The sequence below is a fragment of the Pseudopodoces humilis genome, chromosome 7 (genome assembly GCF_049639895.1).
Source record: "Pseudopodoces humilis isolate 2021_Gansu_Grassland_sample_001 chromosome 7, ASM4963989v1, whole genome shotgun sequence".
Taxonomy (NCBI): domain Eukaryota; kingdom Metazoa; phylum Chordata; class Aves; order Passeriformes; family Paridae; genus Pseudopodoces; species Pseudopodoces humilis.
The window spans coordinates 6,243,939-6,259,709 of NC_142206.1; the positions used below are offsets into that span (position 1 = coordinate 6,243,939).

The window sequence follows — 15,771 nt, forward strand, 5'->3', positions numbered from 1 at the left end:
ATCACTCTCAATCTCTCATCCTCCATCCTCTTGCTGATGATTAGCATGACTCAGTCCCCAGAGCATCAGCAGTATCAGTGACTCAGCCATGTGACACGGGCTCCATCAGTCCATCTAGGAGTGATTTAGAAAAGAGGCAAACACAAGTTTCTGTGCTGAGAGAAGACAACTCTTTCTATTTGACAAAAATGAAGCATTTAATCCAGCCACCCACAGAAGGAAGTGACTTCATGAAGCTGACCACTTAGCTGCTACCCTGATAGATGTCAATCTATTCCGTTACTTTCCAGAAGGTCAGAAAAACATTTTTCTTTTTCGTTCACAGATAATTTGAAAGAATTCATACTCTGAGATTAAGGTGTAGTTTCCAAAAAATATTTCATATAAAGCTTTTGGCCCATTCAGTCCCTAGCCTTTAAGTACAGAGAGTGGTGCTCCCACTGGTAAAGTCACTGAGCAATCTCCAGCTGGAGACTGGAGTCCTTCTCTTATTTCTCTGCTGGACAAAGCATTCTGCAGCGTGTGTTGCCTGTCAGATGGGGCTTAGAAAAATGATCCCAAGACAGGGCAGGTTTTGTGCTGTTTCTTAAATTATACATTATGTATAGGGGATGCTTTACACGTGATGAGAGTAAATGTATTTTCAGTCCATAGCTATGCTTCCCAGCGTGCTGTGGAGTGAAGCTGCTCCTGGCAGTGCTGATATCAACCATGTGTCAAAAATTTCCTTGATACTCACTGAATTCCTGCTACCAAAATTCATCATCCTCTGAACACATACAGGATGTAGCCTACGGTAGTATTTTTCATTCTTTGCCTTCTTTCTGGTAAATAAATCTAAGTTAATCTTTTTAATAGAGTTCCTGATTTTTTTTTTATTTACAGAGTGAGCCCTAAAGAACATTCCCTAGATGTGTCCTTTATTTTCCCGAGTGAATGCAGAGGTTCTGCTAATGTTTGTTAGGTGTGGACATCTTTGCAGGGGACTATTCAAATTATCAGCAGATACTAAAAACCACTGACAATTTCAAAGTTTAGTGAAATAGACAACACATTCACACCAGCAGTATACCCCAACAAGAGGAGCCAAGAACAGTGAACAACAGTTTGAAAGTCTGCTGATAATCCAGTATAACAAATACAAGTTTTGCAGTACATATCAACTGCAAAGTGATCTAGCTAATGAATCCTTAAATTTCACTCTGGCAGCAATTCAGAGAGCTGGAGCTCCCTAACAGTGAGGTGATTAGAGTTATCTTCTCCATTTTTAATGAGACATATACTAACACTGTGAGCTTACTGCAGAGTCAGCATCCTGGGGATCATCTGCAGGCCATGTGCTTTCTACTAAATGGAAGGGGAAACACGGAGCAAATCTTTACTGCTGAAATTGCTTGTTGGGCATTTTACAGTGGTGTCTTGGACAGGGGAACTGCAGAGAATTCAGCAAGAATCAGAAGTTGCTTGGCCTGCGTGTCAGTTCACCTGTATTTGGGTTACACAGAGGGGCTACTCCATACAGAGCAGGTTAATTAGAAATCAGACTTCCCCTGGAGCAGGCTCTGTCCAGCTCCTTAGCTCTGAGTGGCTTCTGAACAGCAACCACACCAAAATGGGATTCATACCCCACCGAACAAACAATCCACCTCACCGAAATGAGGGATGGCCCTTGCAGCATTTATCATCCACAGTTTTAAATTGTGGTATTTAATTTGCATCTTTCAGTCTGCATCTTTCCCCTTGTGTTTCAGGATGACTTGGTAAAGATTTCTCTGCATAAAGAGAGCATCTATTTGATGCTTTGTCAGAAGTTAGTCAGAGAGGAAAGAAGTACCAGTGTTTGAATAATTTTACCTGTAGTTTCAGAAGTAATAGCCAAAAAGAAATGAGAAACATGACGTGCATTTACAACAGGGGGGAAAGCGCTGTTTTCTACAGTGTCAGCAATTCCCATTTTGCTAGTATGTACAATTTTGTAGTGAAAGGGTTTGAAAAAACAAAGGACTCCCTCATCTGGCATCAATGCCCACAGCAGCAAGTTCATAAACCTAACCGGCTTCTCAGGGCACTAAATTCCCGAATTATCAATTTCAAATATTAAAAGAGCTAATTACATGATTTAATGGAATAATTTTAAATGATTTGATTCTAAAAGAAATAAATTCTGAGTAAATTATAGGTTCACATGGAATCTGCTCATGATTTGAAGCTTTATGCAGAATCTGACCACAATTTATAGCTTGGATTATTTCCCACCACTGGATTTGGCAGGGGCTATACTTGTGTAATAGCATATTAGACTATTTAGATCTTAAATGAATCATCAACTTCCTGTAGACACTTGCACTGTAACACCACCAAATTTTGTACACATAGCAATAAAGCCAAGCTTTTAAGAGCTCTGCTGTCTGCTGACCTGCATCTTCCTCACGACTTTGGAAAGATCTGTGATCTCAGGAAATACAACCTGTAAATACCACTGCTCTGAAACAACGGATCTGCTGGATCCTGTATGAGCAATTGATGAGTTGTTTAATCATGGTATAAAGGTGGAGTAATCAGACAAACGAGGCTGAAGTTAAATCTGAGTATCCAGCTCTCCCACGAAAGCTTCCTTTCTAGACCATGAGGAAAGGTTGGAGGTTTATCAGCAGACACAGCTGGAAAGGAGACGCGGGGGAACCACAGTAGCTCCGTCAGCCGAGCCGTCTGCCTAGAAGCTTATGCAATGTGTGTTGTCCGCAGGGTTCCAAGTGTTCTCCCTGGAGAACTCTTCCTGTAACACTCTGTGCTTCCCGGGCACTTGGAAGGTTCAGGGATCTCCTGCTGCCAGAAGATTGCAGAGGAAAAGGTGCTTCGAGGTCACGTTCAGTTTGAACGCCACGGAATCTGCCAACACTGGGACATACCCCTTTGGCTTTTCTGCTGGATTTCAAACGTTTTTACTGGCAGGAACCGACGTGAGGAAAATCCCGGGGCTGATAGAGGAGTTTTCCTTCTTCCCGGCAAATAAACTTTGTTTTCGAACGGGAGGAACAAACGCAATAAGGTTCCCCTTTTCCTGGAAGCCCGGCACTATTCCAGCCCCAGAGGCGCCGAGGGGCTCTCGCCTCCCGCTCCCTGAGGGGAGATCCTGCTCCCTGAGGGGGTGTAAAGCCATGACCGAGGGAAAACGAGCTCGCAGACGGGTTTTATCCCGCTGCCCTGTGGCACGATCGGCGCTGGAGCGAGTCCAGAGAAGGGAACAGAGCTGGGGAAGGGTCTGGAGCACAAGTCCTGTGGGGAGCGGCTGAGGGAGCTGGGGGTGTTCAGCCTGGAGAAAAGGAGGCTCAGGCAGGACCTTATCGCTCTGCAATTCCAGGAAAGGATGATGTAGCAGATCGGGTTCTGCCAGGCAACCAGCGACAGGGCAAGAGGACACAGCCTATGGAACTTCCCCTTGTGTACCAGGGGAGGTTCAGGAGGAATTTCTTCACAGGAAAGGTGATTAGACGCTGGAATGGAATTCCCACGGACGCCGTGGAGTCACCGTCCGTGAAGGTGTTTAAGGAACGACTGGACGTGGCACTCAGTGCCATGGTCGAGTTGACACGGCGCTGTTCGGTCATAGGTTGGACTCGATGATCTCAGAGGCCTTTCTCAACCTAACTTATCCTGTGATTTATGTCATTTATGTGATCTGTCCGCAGCAGGGCCCGAGGAGCCGGGCTGGGACACCGCCGCCCCGCACCGTATTTACCAGCAGTGAGCGCATGCCCGTTACCGTATATACCCACACGGGTACGCCCAAAGGCGGCGTTACCGTATTTACCGACACTAACCCGCCACCGCATTTCAAGGACGCGGAGCCCAACACGTGCTCCCGCACACCACAGCAAAGCCGTAATGCCCCGAGAAAAGCGCATGCGCCGTGCGGCGCCGGGGGCGGGAGCGCGGCCGCGACCCGGTGGGGTGAGGAGAGGAGAGGAGGGGCGGCCGGTCCCGCCTCCTCCTTCTTCTCCTCCTCCTGGCCGCGGCTCCCGGTGCTGCCGGTCCCGCCTCCTGCTCCCTGCGGCTCCCGGTGCCGCCGAGGCCTGCCCCGGCCCTGATTCGCCGGGCCCCGGGGCGTCGCGGAGCCATGGCGCAGCGAAGGGTGGCGGAGCGCGGGCCTTGCCAGGCGGCGGCGGCAGCGGAGAGCGCCAGGCACCAGCGTCAGCTTCTGGAAGGTGCCGGGGGCTCGGGGAGGCGGGAGCGGGGGTGACTTCGCCCTGGTATCAGACGGTGCCAGATGCGGGTGCCCGGGGACGGTGCCCGGAGCGGCTGTCGGTGCCTCTCGGCGCCTCGGGCACCGGCCCCGTCCCGCGCGGGCTCTGGGGCGGCCGGGCCAGGCCCCTCACGGTGCGTGTGGGGTGAGGCGGCTCCCGCCCCGCGGGGGCCCAAATGGGGCACCGACCCCTTTGTCTTCTCTGCGTGAGGGAACACGCGTGTTTCCATGTGTCTCTGTGTGTGTGTATGTGCGTTTGTGTTATTCCACTACCGGCACGCCTGAAGTATAGAAAGTGGAAGAGGCAGGAAGCGCAGTGGGCTGTGTTTTTCTTTTTTGGCCCTATAAGTTGTTTATTTGTTTATTTATCTGTCATTTATTTTGCTCCTTGGAGAAGGTGTTGTCAGAATAAGCACGGTTACAGTGCAGTGGAGCAGATTGCCCAGAGACGGTGTGGAGTCTCCCTCAGTGGCTATCCTCAAGAACCGTGTGGATCCAGTCTTGTTCCGTGAGCTCTGGGATGGCCCTGCCTAAGTTGGGATATTGGACCAGATGACCACTGTGGTCCCTTCTAGCCTGACTGTCCTGTGATTCTGTGGTTGTAATTGCTTTGTGGATGCTGCCTTTGGCCTCGGCTGACCCAGAGCACACCTGTGGGGTTGCGCTGACCTTAAACCTAAAAAACCTTAAAACCGATAAAATTGCCAGCTCGCCCAGCCGGCTCCGTGGGTTTCGTCATCCAGTCGTTGCATTTCACAACAGTGAGGTGTCAACGTGACCCGCTTGAGTGTTGTTGTGTGTTGGCATTGTAGCTGTGCCAGTGGCATCTGCGAGGGAAAACACAACCTTGGCTCTTCAGGTGACCCTGGGTGTGAAGCTGGATGAGGCTCAAAATGCCTGAGGAGAGAGTGGCTTAACACATCCACTCATACACGCTCTGGTGTGGATGCAGAGAGAGTACTTAGTGTGGTGTTCATTTCAGTTTTAAATTCTTTATGTGGGTAGTTTCATTTGTGTTAATGTATGGCACATATGTGGTAATTTTGATAAAAATCTAAAATGCAAAAGAGGCCTAAAATGTCGTCGTGTCACTTACTGTACTCCCATTGCTTCCACTACACAAGGATTTAAAGGCTAATAAACACTTATGTATATATATCCACATGAGTGTAAAATATATGTAATTCCCAAGACTAGGAGCTGTGATCTTTATATCACAGGCTTGCATGTGTGTTTATGTAGGTTTCCTCCTAATGAGTGTGTCTCACCTAACTGGCTGTGTCTGGTAGTCTTTCATTAGAGGGGAAAAAACCCCTAAAATCTGTTAGTGAGCAGGTTTTAAAGTTATGTTGCACATCCTGGAAATTTAACTTCAAGTTAAATCTCTAGTTAATTAGACTGGCAGATTTCTGGCAAAAAGGAAAACATATGTATGGCTTACGTTGTTTAGCTCTGTTTTTTCTCTTTACAAATATATTCATTAACTGAGGCTTAAATTATTATGGATCATAGAAGGTGACTTCTATGGGATGTTTGCCAGCATAATAACTTGAAAGTTGTTTGAAAGCTTTCAGGGAATATGAGCAATGTGTGTTATTGAAAACATTGGTAGGAAGGTATCTACAGAGTTTATTTTAATATTCCCTTAAATGATAAGTTTGAAATCTGTTGTAAGTTGTGAGGGATTGTTTTTTCTTGTTTTCTTTTGCTAGTACTGGGTTTTTTTCCTAACTTTGTTTCATGTTTAATTTCAGGGAAAGCTCTTGCAGAAGGTGGATCAGCTCGGACATCACTTCTTATTTTAGTGTCCATCTTCTTATCAGCTGCTTTCCTTATGTTCCTGGTATATAAAAATTTCCCACAACTTAGTGAGTAAGTATGTTATGCAAGTTTAATTTATCAATTTATTTGGTTTTTAGTATCAGATTGTAGAGGAGCCTTCATGGGGATATGACATCAACTCAGAGAATTGTTCTTGATCTAGGGTTTCTGTTGCACAGTGGAGATCCTGTGTTTTGAGGTGTTACCCCTGGCACATTATCAGTGGTAACTGACTTGGTTCTTAACCACCTTCAGCTGAGAGCCAGAGTGTGTTCGGTTCAGGCTGTGTTCACGTGGAACTTCCTTGTACCTTGGTGAAAGTGGAGGCTGTCACCAAAAGGGGAACTCCTTCTTCCTTCCTAGCCAAACTTTGCCTTTTCTTTTTTTCCTTGTTGCACCCAGTACTTGTGTTGGGATGGCAGGCAGGTGGAAGCCTGCTTATCTGACAGGTTTCTTTTTCACTTTTAGTAGTTAAATTTCTGTCTGATTAACTTGCTCAACAAGGTCAGTTTGCAATGGCCCATCCCTCAGCCTGATACAGAGGAAGCGAAGACACTCAAGTGTGCTGCCCAGGGTTGCACCACATTAAGGTGTGACATGAGATTTTGCCCTCAGAATTTTGTTTGTTTGTAAGGTGAAGTTCTGCCACTCCTGCACTTGAACCATTATGAATGACCCCAGCACTGAGGCAGCTGCAGCTGGTTTTGGCTGAAATGTTGGCTGCTTTCACTCGCCAAGGTTTGGTTTGGGCAATTTTTTCTTTTTGGTCAGTACTTGGTAAGAAAAAAAAAAAACAAACTAGAAAAGGAGCACATCATTGTACTGAATAAAAAATCCAGCTTGCAAATATCTAAAATTGGGGGTTTTCTAATATAAACCACACTGTAAATATTAGGTGTTCATCTGAGAATGTTATTGCAACAATAATCAAGTTTTGTTTGCTGAAGCTGTAATTTAGTGATGCAGTGTATCTAATTATCTCTGTGTTCAGTAAGTAATTGTACTATGCTCTTTGATTATATTTCCATCATTCCTGTTTTTTTTTTTTTTTTTTTTTTTTTTTTTTTTTTCCTCTCCAGAGAAGAAAGAGAATGTATAAAAGTTCCTAGAGATATGGATGATGCAAAGGCCTTGGGAAAAGTCTTGTCCAAATACAAGGACACATTTTACGTTCAAGTGTTAGTGGCTTATTTTGCCACATATGTTTTGTATCCTTTTTCTGATATAAAGGGAAGTTTTGATATATTCATGCTTCTCTGAAAAAATAAATGAAAAATGCAAATTAATAAATTCTTGGTTATGGGTGAAGTTTAACATACCTAAGAGTGTCTATAAAGAGACACAAATATTTTAAAATCTTGGAAATTTAAAAACATTTCTCTGTGTATTAGGCTTGGTCTCACTTTAGTGTTATGATAACTTTTAAAATAAAGTGAATTTTGAGGTAGAAATTACTGTTTGTTCTAAAAGAAAACTGAGACTACTGCACTGCTCTTCCTTGAGACATTAAAAATTCTACATAAGGGTAATTCATAGAATATTTAGCAGTTTTTCTGAAGAAAAGTATTTTGAGCCATCTTTCATCTCTGCACTGTGCAAATTCCCAAAACCAAATCTCTGTTTTCTTTTAGAGAGACAAATTTCTGAAGTATTTTCTGTCCAGGGAGACACAGAGGCTACCTATGTTCTCTGTTAACTTCTTTTTCCTGAGTGCTGGATATATTAATTAATCATTAAACACACTCTTAACTGGAACACTTAACTAAAGGTTAATAACTTTAAAGTAGAAGAGGTTTGCTTCACACTTTTAATGCAGGAGGCTTTTGTAACTCAGGAGAGTCAGCATTGAAGTGCTGCTAGTAATTATCCTTCAGCTCATTCTTTCGAGGTGTTTCACAAAAAGTATTTCATATTTGCCAAATTATAGATTTATGAAGAAAATTAAAATGTTAGTTTATATATTAACAAGGAGTTAAATAAATAGTCTCTTTATTCAGCTGCTCTAGCAGTTCTAGATGTGATGACCTTTACTGTCTCAGCAGCAGACTGTGATCAGTTTCCAGGCATGGTACAGTTACCTCTGAACCTTTCTTAGCAAAAGCTGTCCTGGCTGTAATGCATTCAGGAAGATTATTGGGCTTTTTAATATTTCAGTGAATATAACTTGAGTAAAATAGTGTGCAGGGTTTTTTCACTTTCTGACTTTTCTATCCAAGGTGGGAAATGCATCAGTGTCTCAAGTATGCCTAGCAAGCCTTAAGTGCAATAGCTTGCTTGCTTATGCTGCAGAAACATAATTTTTGCCTTTTAAAAAATTTCTGACTGAAATTAGTGATCAGCTCTTGTAGCTAGTGATTACACCAAGTCTATTTGTAAGGAAGTAGTAGCTGCCTTTCATACATTTCAGTCTTCCATGAAACTTGTGCTTATAGGCTAGGACAGGCCTGTGAACTTTGCAGAGAGAATATCTGAAATTGCACATCTCTAGTCAGCAGTGTAAAATCAGAAGTACATGTTTCATGGAAGTTGCAGTAAATCCTCTGTGGCACCTGTAGCACAGATAAAGAGAAAAATGTAGTCAGCTTTTATTACTTAGTTATTACTTTATTACTTTTAAACTTGTTGTTCGTGTGTGTGGTGACAAATCTACATCTCATTGCTCTCTGCTGGAGCTTCTTGTGCTACTCCACAAAAAGTTTTTTGAAGTAAGGATCTTGAGAGGCCCTGCCTATTTATGCTTTTTCAAATGGTAAAATGTATCCTGACTGCTTATAAAATTAAGAAGCGTGTAGCTTTTTAAAAATGTGTTTTTCCTTAACTGAGATGCATCCAGCTTGCAAACATTTGCTATTCCTGGGTCTATATTTCTCAGTATCCTGTCAGGGTTTCTTTATCCCTTCCCACTGGCCTTATTTCTTGTTTGTTTGGTAAGTATGGAAAGCAGTGAGTGCATTTATTTCTTTCTATCAATTTGGAATACAACCAAACATCTAAACAGCTTCCTGTTGAAAATGATCAGTCTGAAACTGGCAAACACTTCAGTTTCACACTGAGCTGTTTCTCCAGGCTTTCTTAATAATGAAGACATTCGAGTGTGAATTAGCCAGAGTTTCCTTTACTCTAAATTTGTTTAGCATCTGCCAGAACCCAGTTGTCATTTCACAACACAATTGCTCTGGTTTTATTATCACACAGCAAAATGCATCTGTTTTTTAACTGGCTTAAATATGCAAGAAGCTTAGTTGAAGATTTGAAATGTATGTTATTAACTTTAAAATATGCCATGGGCAAAAGATGCAACCAGAATGAGCCTTAGTATTGAGAAGGTACAGAGGACCCTATTCAGTTTTCATGTTTGAATTTCTTTAATGGCATTGTGCCTCTTATTTGCAAAGCTTTCATTGTTCAAAGTCTTAAAACTGAAGGAGCACTCAGTATTAACTGATAAGTAATCAATGTTGTCTACTTTGAGTGTTGAGATTGATCAAAATGCCTTGGGAATAAACTGTGTTGTGTCAACAACATTCTTAGGGATGTGTACATACTGCTGAAGGAGAGCCCTAATGGAGGGCTGCATTGAAACCTGCTCTAGCCAGGCAGACTGACATTAATTAGTTCCTGCTCATTTGTTGTCTGGGTTTTTTTCAGTGCTCAGGACTTGGAGCTTCATTTTGCTATATGCTCTCATACCTAGTGGGACGTCCCGTCGTGTACAGATATTTAACAGAAAAAGCAGTAAAATGGTCAGAACAGGTAAGGTTTCTAGAGCTGCTGGAACTTCTTGTACAAAATGTGACATGGAATGGCATGGAAAACTAGGAGGTCTTACGCTCATGTATCCAGTTACACAGGAGGGATTCTGGAAGTATTCCTAATTTTATGGTATTTCCCATGGGAAAGTTGTTCTTATCTAGGAAGTGTTTGCAACTGATCCCCCTGGTTTTAGTGTCAATAGGAAACCTCTCCAGCTTCAGGCAATTTCAAGTAATTGCTCTCTAAGCATTAGCACTAATGAAAGTTGGGTTTGTATTTTTTGTGTTGGAGGAACCTGTAGCTATATGTCTGATTGAAAAACCTTAATTTGAACATGTTATTGTAGTTGGAGCATTTAGCAACTTTTTCTTACAGTATCTGGTAACATTAGTTTCAGCAGGTCTAGATTGGGAGATAAACCTAAAGGTTCATTTCGCAGTACAGAAATACAGTGCAAGTTGTACTTGACCTTATGTGTCTTTCTTTGATACTCTGAAACATTCAAACAAATTTTTATTTTTTGCAAGTATGAAGCACGTGTACTCCATTCAAGATTCTTCTGTATTGTATAAGAATGCTTTAAACTTCTTCCTCATTAGATAAGATACAGAGCTGTGTCTGGTAAAATTGGCCTTGTTAGATTATATAGTATCATTTTGACTCTTGACCCAAGTAGACCTTAATATTGCAGTATAATCTTGAGGCTATTCTGAGTAGCAAATGGGCACTATTATTGCCATTAGTAGAACTGAACATGTGATTTAAAATTGCATGTGCAGCTCATATCTCACTGTTTCCAGGTTAATTAGACTGTATCATGTTTACATATTGAGGTTAAGGCATTTTATATGCAGCATTAATCAATACTTACATATTGTCCTTCGTTAAGGTTTAAAAAACTCATGGTGCTCCTGATTTTGGTGTTACAGTTAAATTTAAATTTGGCTAAAACTGGGAAACAGGGCTGTGAGTGGGGTGAGCTGCCATGTGAGATTTTGGGTGGAATTGCAATCAGACTAGGTTTGTTTTCAATTGTTTGGGTCTTAAGCTTGGTGCAGATCTGCCAGGATAGGCCAGAATTGTGGATGCTTGGCTGGCCTTGGAGCGTGACTCGTGACTCGAGGTTACATTGCTGTGTGAAGGGGCTGATGTGCTACAAACAGGCTGGAAGGAGAAGATGCTTTGTTGTAGCATTGGTGTAAGGAGCTGGGCTAGACCTGAGAACACAATGAAGACTGTGAAGGAAGTTGGAGCTGTTGTTGCCCCTGGGTAAATGTTAATGCTGGGTACTGTAACCTCTGGCGATACAGGCTTTGGAACTGTGCTGGGAGCAGCCACCTTGTGAAGTTCAGAGCTGTGACCTGGCTGAGTTTCCAAGTGAGGAATGTAGCTGTGTTTCAAACTTGATCACAAGTTAGGTCAGAAAAAGCTGAGGAACAAACTTCACTGCTAGTTCCTGCAAAAGGTTTAGGAATGGGATGACAGGCTGGCTGTGGTGACTGGGCTGTGGCTCTGCCTATGACTCGTTTGCTGCTTGAGCTGGCTGAGTCAGTCAGACACATCACTGCTCTGCCACACACAGCTATTCCCAGGCTGATCTCAGTGCTATTTAACAGGTGATTCACTGGGTACTCTTCCCCACATCCTGTGTTTTTAACTGATTTTTATGTTTGCCACACATAAATGTCTACAAAAAAAACCCTTTTAAACCTCTATGGTTGTGTATTTTCAAGGTAGGGATTTTTTTTAACCAAATTTTTCTGTGTTTGTTTTTGTCTTGGCAGGTTGAACGACATAGAGACCATCTCATTAACTACATAATATTTTTGAGAATAACACCTTTCCTCCCCAACTGGTTTATCAATATCACATCTCCTGTAATCAATGTGCCATTGAAAGTGTTTTTCATTGGCACTTTCTTAGGTAAGAATTGTGGCTAGTGAGCTACAGTTTGGGGTGGCCAGAAGAAGGGGTATACACTATGGCTTTTTTAATTGATTTACCTTTGCACATACTTTTTAATCTGATTAGGAAACAATCCAGTATTTTTCCTTTATGAACTTTATGAAGAAGTTCATTATTTTTCTGTTATGAAAAATCATTTCATAAAGAGAACTTGAAATCTGCAGAGTCTAAAGAACAGAGATTATTTGCTTAGTCTCCTGTATTAGAGTTTGCATGAAAAATACTAACGGCTTAAAACCAGTTCTTTGGATAAAGGTTTTTTATCTTTGAATTCTGCATTTACAGCCCACTTTAAAAAAAAGGTTCAAGACAAAATCTCAACATTCTGCTGTTAAAATTTGGATGACTAATTTTTAAGGGTTTTTTACTCTAACAAGCTGTTTTTTCATCCTTTCCTTGTTCAGGTGTAGCACCACCGTCTTTTGTAGCCATTAAGGCAGGAACAACGCTGTACCAGCTTACAACAGCAGGGGAAGCTGTTTCCTGGAACTCTGTTTTTGTTCTCATGATTCTAGCCATCCTCTCCATCCTACCAGCTCTCTTCCAGAAGAAATTGAAACAGAAGTTTGAATAAGGATCAAACTGGACCAGAATTTCCCATACTTCATCTCAGGATCAGCACTTCTGATATTTGTATATTTGCTTTTCTATTGGATCTTAAGCAATTAAAGGGGAGGCTTGTGATTGATAAGAATGTCTTTAAATGAACACATGGCCTTAAACTGAAGGAAATGTGTTCAGAAACGTACTGCATATAGTTTTGTAACCAAACACCAGTGTTTTACTTTGGGAGGGTGTGTGTGTGGCCTTCAGGGTGAGGGAAGTGAGAACACAGATGTAACATTTTGCTCTAGTTACATGCAGAGCGAAAATTGTGATGTAGACATAAACTACAGGTGATGCTTTCTAACACTTGCAGGAAAAAACCCTGAACTATTCAGTCCAACTTTGTAACATTCTCTGTAGGCTTGCATGTGATCTGGTCTGAGTGCATTTCTCACTAACAATATTCCTTTCTTTTTTGCCTTGGGAAGTTTCAAAATAATAACGGTGCTCACTCAGAAACAAAGATTCTCTGCAGTACTTTAACTACAATGTTATTCTCATTCTGGTTGTTTACTTCTATTTATTAGTGCTGTATGGAATTAAATACTTGAACCTACATCTGCTTTACTTACTGGATTAACAAAGGCAGAGTGTCACATCATTCCCTCTTGGTCCCTGTAAAGTTTTATTCTGGGAGTGGATATAGGAAGGGAGGGAGCAGCTTAGAATGCTTATCTTGGCTAGCTGATGAATTTTTAAGTTCTAATTTTCATTTTTATAATGTTGATTATTTTGCCAATATTTCACTTGCATAGATTTATCCTGCCAACTTAAGAAAGTGATGGTATGATTATATAAAACTTGCAACTTTCTCAAGTGACACAGAAATGCTTAAGCACTGTAATATTCTCATTTCTCAAGCAATATGTAAAGAGTATAAAATTTCTCATTGCAGCTTGATTAGCTGAAAGAAATGTCAGGTCCACAAACTGGTGCAGTTCCTATGAAACAGCTGATCCCAAAAAACATTCAGAGCACCATGGAACAGCAGGCTCTTGTGTCCATGTATATAAAAATTGGGGTTCCATTGACTGCCAAGGCAGTGCCCAAGGCAATGGGCAACCAGCCATGACTCCCCTTCAGTAGCAGTTTATGTATTCTCTCAGTAAGGTACAAGATACCTCCCCCTGTGCTTCCAGCTGTGGTACTTTGTTGTGTTGTCAGTGGAATCTCATCAAACAAGGCCCTGGTCAGTGAGGAACTGGGGAGCACATTGGTGCTTTATCTGACTGAAACCAGTGCTGCTCACGTGCTTTAAGCTGCTGCCCCTGCAGTGTCTTGCTGAAAAGGGACTCAACACATCAGCATGTGCCCCAGTTCCCAGGGTTTATTAGTCTGTGTCCTCGTGTTAACTCATGATCATATCATAGATCTTCAAGATGTAAGTGAACAGTTCATGAATGTGATATGTAAAAGGTACTGACTGCTACCTTTAAAGGGTTTATTAATTTTTGTAACATAATGTTAATTGACTGCTTAGTTTCATCACAGTATTACTTGTAAATATATAGTAAATATTATTGGTACACCATTTGTCTTTTATTTAAATCCAGGCTGCACAGTAAATGATATTTTTTACCTAAGTATATAAAGGAATTTATATCAGTTCTTTTTTCAAGTTTATTGCAAGATCATTCAGCTTCAGCAATTCTTTTGTTATTTAGAATTTACTGTAAAAGTGTACTTTGGCATTTTAAACTGAACAGATTACTTTTATTGCTGCCATTCTAATTTCCAGAGCTCCTGTACCCAGGTGATTTATTCCATAGTAAATTTGGATGTGAACTGAGCCATGTGAGCAAGTGTCCCCCAGACTACTGAGTGTGAAGCTGCTGTAGATTTACAGCCTACTTTTCTGCAGAGTTAACTTTTCATGCAGATGAACTCTCAGAATAAATTACTTGCTACTTATTTTCTAGTGGCTTTTCTAAAAATTTGTCTCAATTCCTGGTCAGTAACAGAAGCTGTAGTAAAATCCCTCCCATGCTGTGTAAAGCCAATGTTCTGATATAACCATGTCATTAAAGAAGGAGCTGAACTCAATCTAACGTGACTTGTGCTATCACTTGACATTTTCATTGAGTTCTGTTTCACTATGGAGATGGGATCAGGCTTTGTTACTGAAAACCTGTTGTGTTTCAGCCATAAGACTGGCTTCCCTTCACAATAACTAAAAGCCTTAAGACCTTAAAAAGGTTCAAAATAGGCATTAGGATTTTTTTTTAACCCATCCCTTCTGTGTTTATCTTCAGCTGCCAGCAGCCTGAGGTGCTTTCCTAACCTTTGAGGACTTCTGAGGGTTGTGTAGAATAAGGCAAGCCTTGTGGAAAGCAAAAAACAGCACTGTGCTATGGGGTAATGTACCAGCCTACTCTTTCCTTTAGGGAATCCTGCAGGTGATCCAAGAGATAGTCATAACATTTCGACAGAAAAACAGTGGCTACCATGAAACATCAGGACATCAGAAACAGGTAGCTTTGTTTTTTATTTGCAAGGGATTCTGAGCTGTTAGATGACCTGTTTATATTTTGGATTTTTTTTTTTTTTTGATACCTGCATGACATCATTACTAAGTGTCTCTTGCCATTTGATAATAAAGCTGTTATATAAAATCTGAAACACTGTATTTTTTGAGTATGATGAAGCATGCCGAACTTCCCACTAAGCCTAATTTTTTATTAACCTGTTTAAAAGGGGCGAGTTCTTCTTAAATGGTATTTTTAGTTACTGATGAAAAATTAAAACTGATCTGATTACATCTGTTGATGAGATTAATTCTATTTCTACCTTCATTTCAAAATAAGTAGGTAAATTTGACTTCCCTTTCTCTCTGAAATTAATTTCTCACATACAACAGTAGTTTTGAAAAGTTTGGTTTGCATTGGAAGGCAACTGGGTCTAACTTCTGTCTCTTCAAATACATCTGTTTGCATAAAATGCCTTTTTTTTGCATTAATCCCATATGGAAGAGCCCTGTGCCAGAGTTATTTCAGCTTATTTCACCTTCCCGTAATATTCTGTTGAGGCCAATTTATGAAATGCTTTTTTTGCCTTGTATAGAAAACTGCTGAAAGGGTGAGATAGAAGAAGTAAAAGTCAAAAATGCAAAGCTTTTGTTAGTTGATGATACTGTTATACAAAGTCAAAATGTTTTTGGTTTTTAGGCAGCTGAAGATTTTTGTGTGTTTTGAGGATTTCTGCCATGTGTAGTTTCCTTCTGTCATCATGTGGGGTTTGGGAACCCTATAGTTTAGTATGGCAGTGCTAAGAGGGAAATGAGAAAGGGTTTTGACAGGAAAGCAGGATCCAGAGCAACTTTCCCAAATTTCCATCAGAGAGAAGCAAATACTCCCAGCTATTTTTATGACCAGTTGATGTCTTGC

General features: G+C 41.3%; 1 protein-coding gene across 2 annotated transcripts; it reads left to right on the forward strand.

Moving 5' to 3' along the window:
• The first annotated feature begins 3,935 nt into the window (after positions 1–3,935).
• On the forward strand, positions 3,936–15,159 carry TMEM41B (transmembrane protein 41B). Of its 2 annotated transcripts, none has more exons than XM_014257917.2 (7): positions 3,936–4,205; positions 5,998–6,115; positions 7,144–7,272; positions 8,898–8,991; positions 9,713–9,817; positions 11,602–11,740; positions 12,187–15,159. In XM_014257917.2, exons 1-7 carry the CDS (start codon positions 4,118–4,120, stop codon positions 12,354–12,356), a joined length of 843 nt encoding a protein of 280 aa, XP_014113392.1. In that variant the 5' UTR covers positions 3,936–4,117; the 3' UTR covers positions 12,357–15,159. The 2 variants fall into 2 exon arrangements, with proteins under 2 accessions (XP_014113392.1, XP_087913969.1); XM_088057843.1 differs by lacking the exon at positions 3,936–4,205 and adding an exon at positions 4,456–5,102.
• The last annotated feature ends 612 nt before the right edge of the window (positions 15,160–15,771 follow it).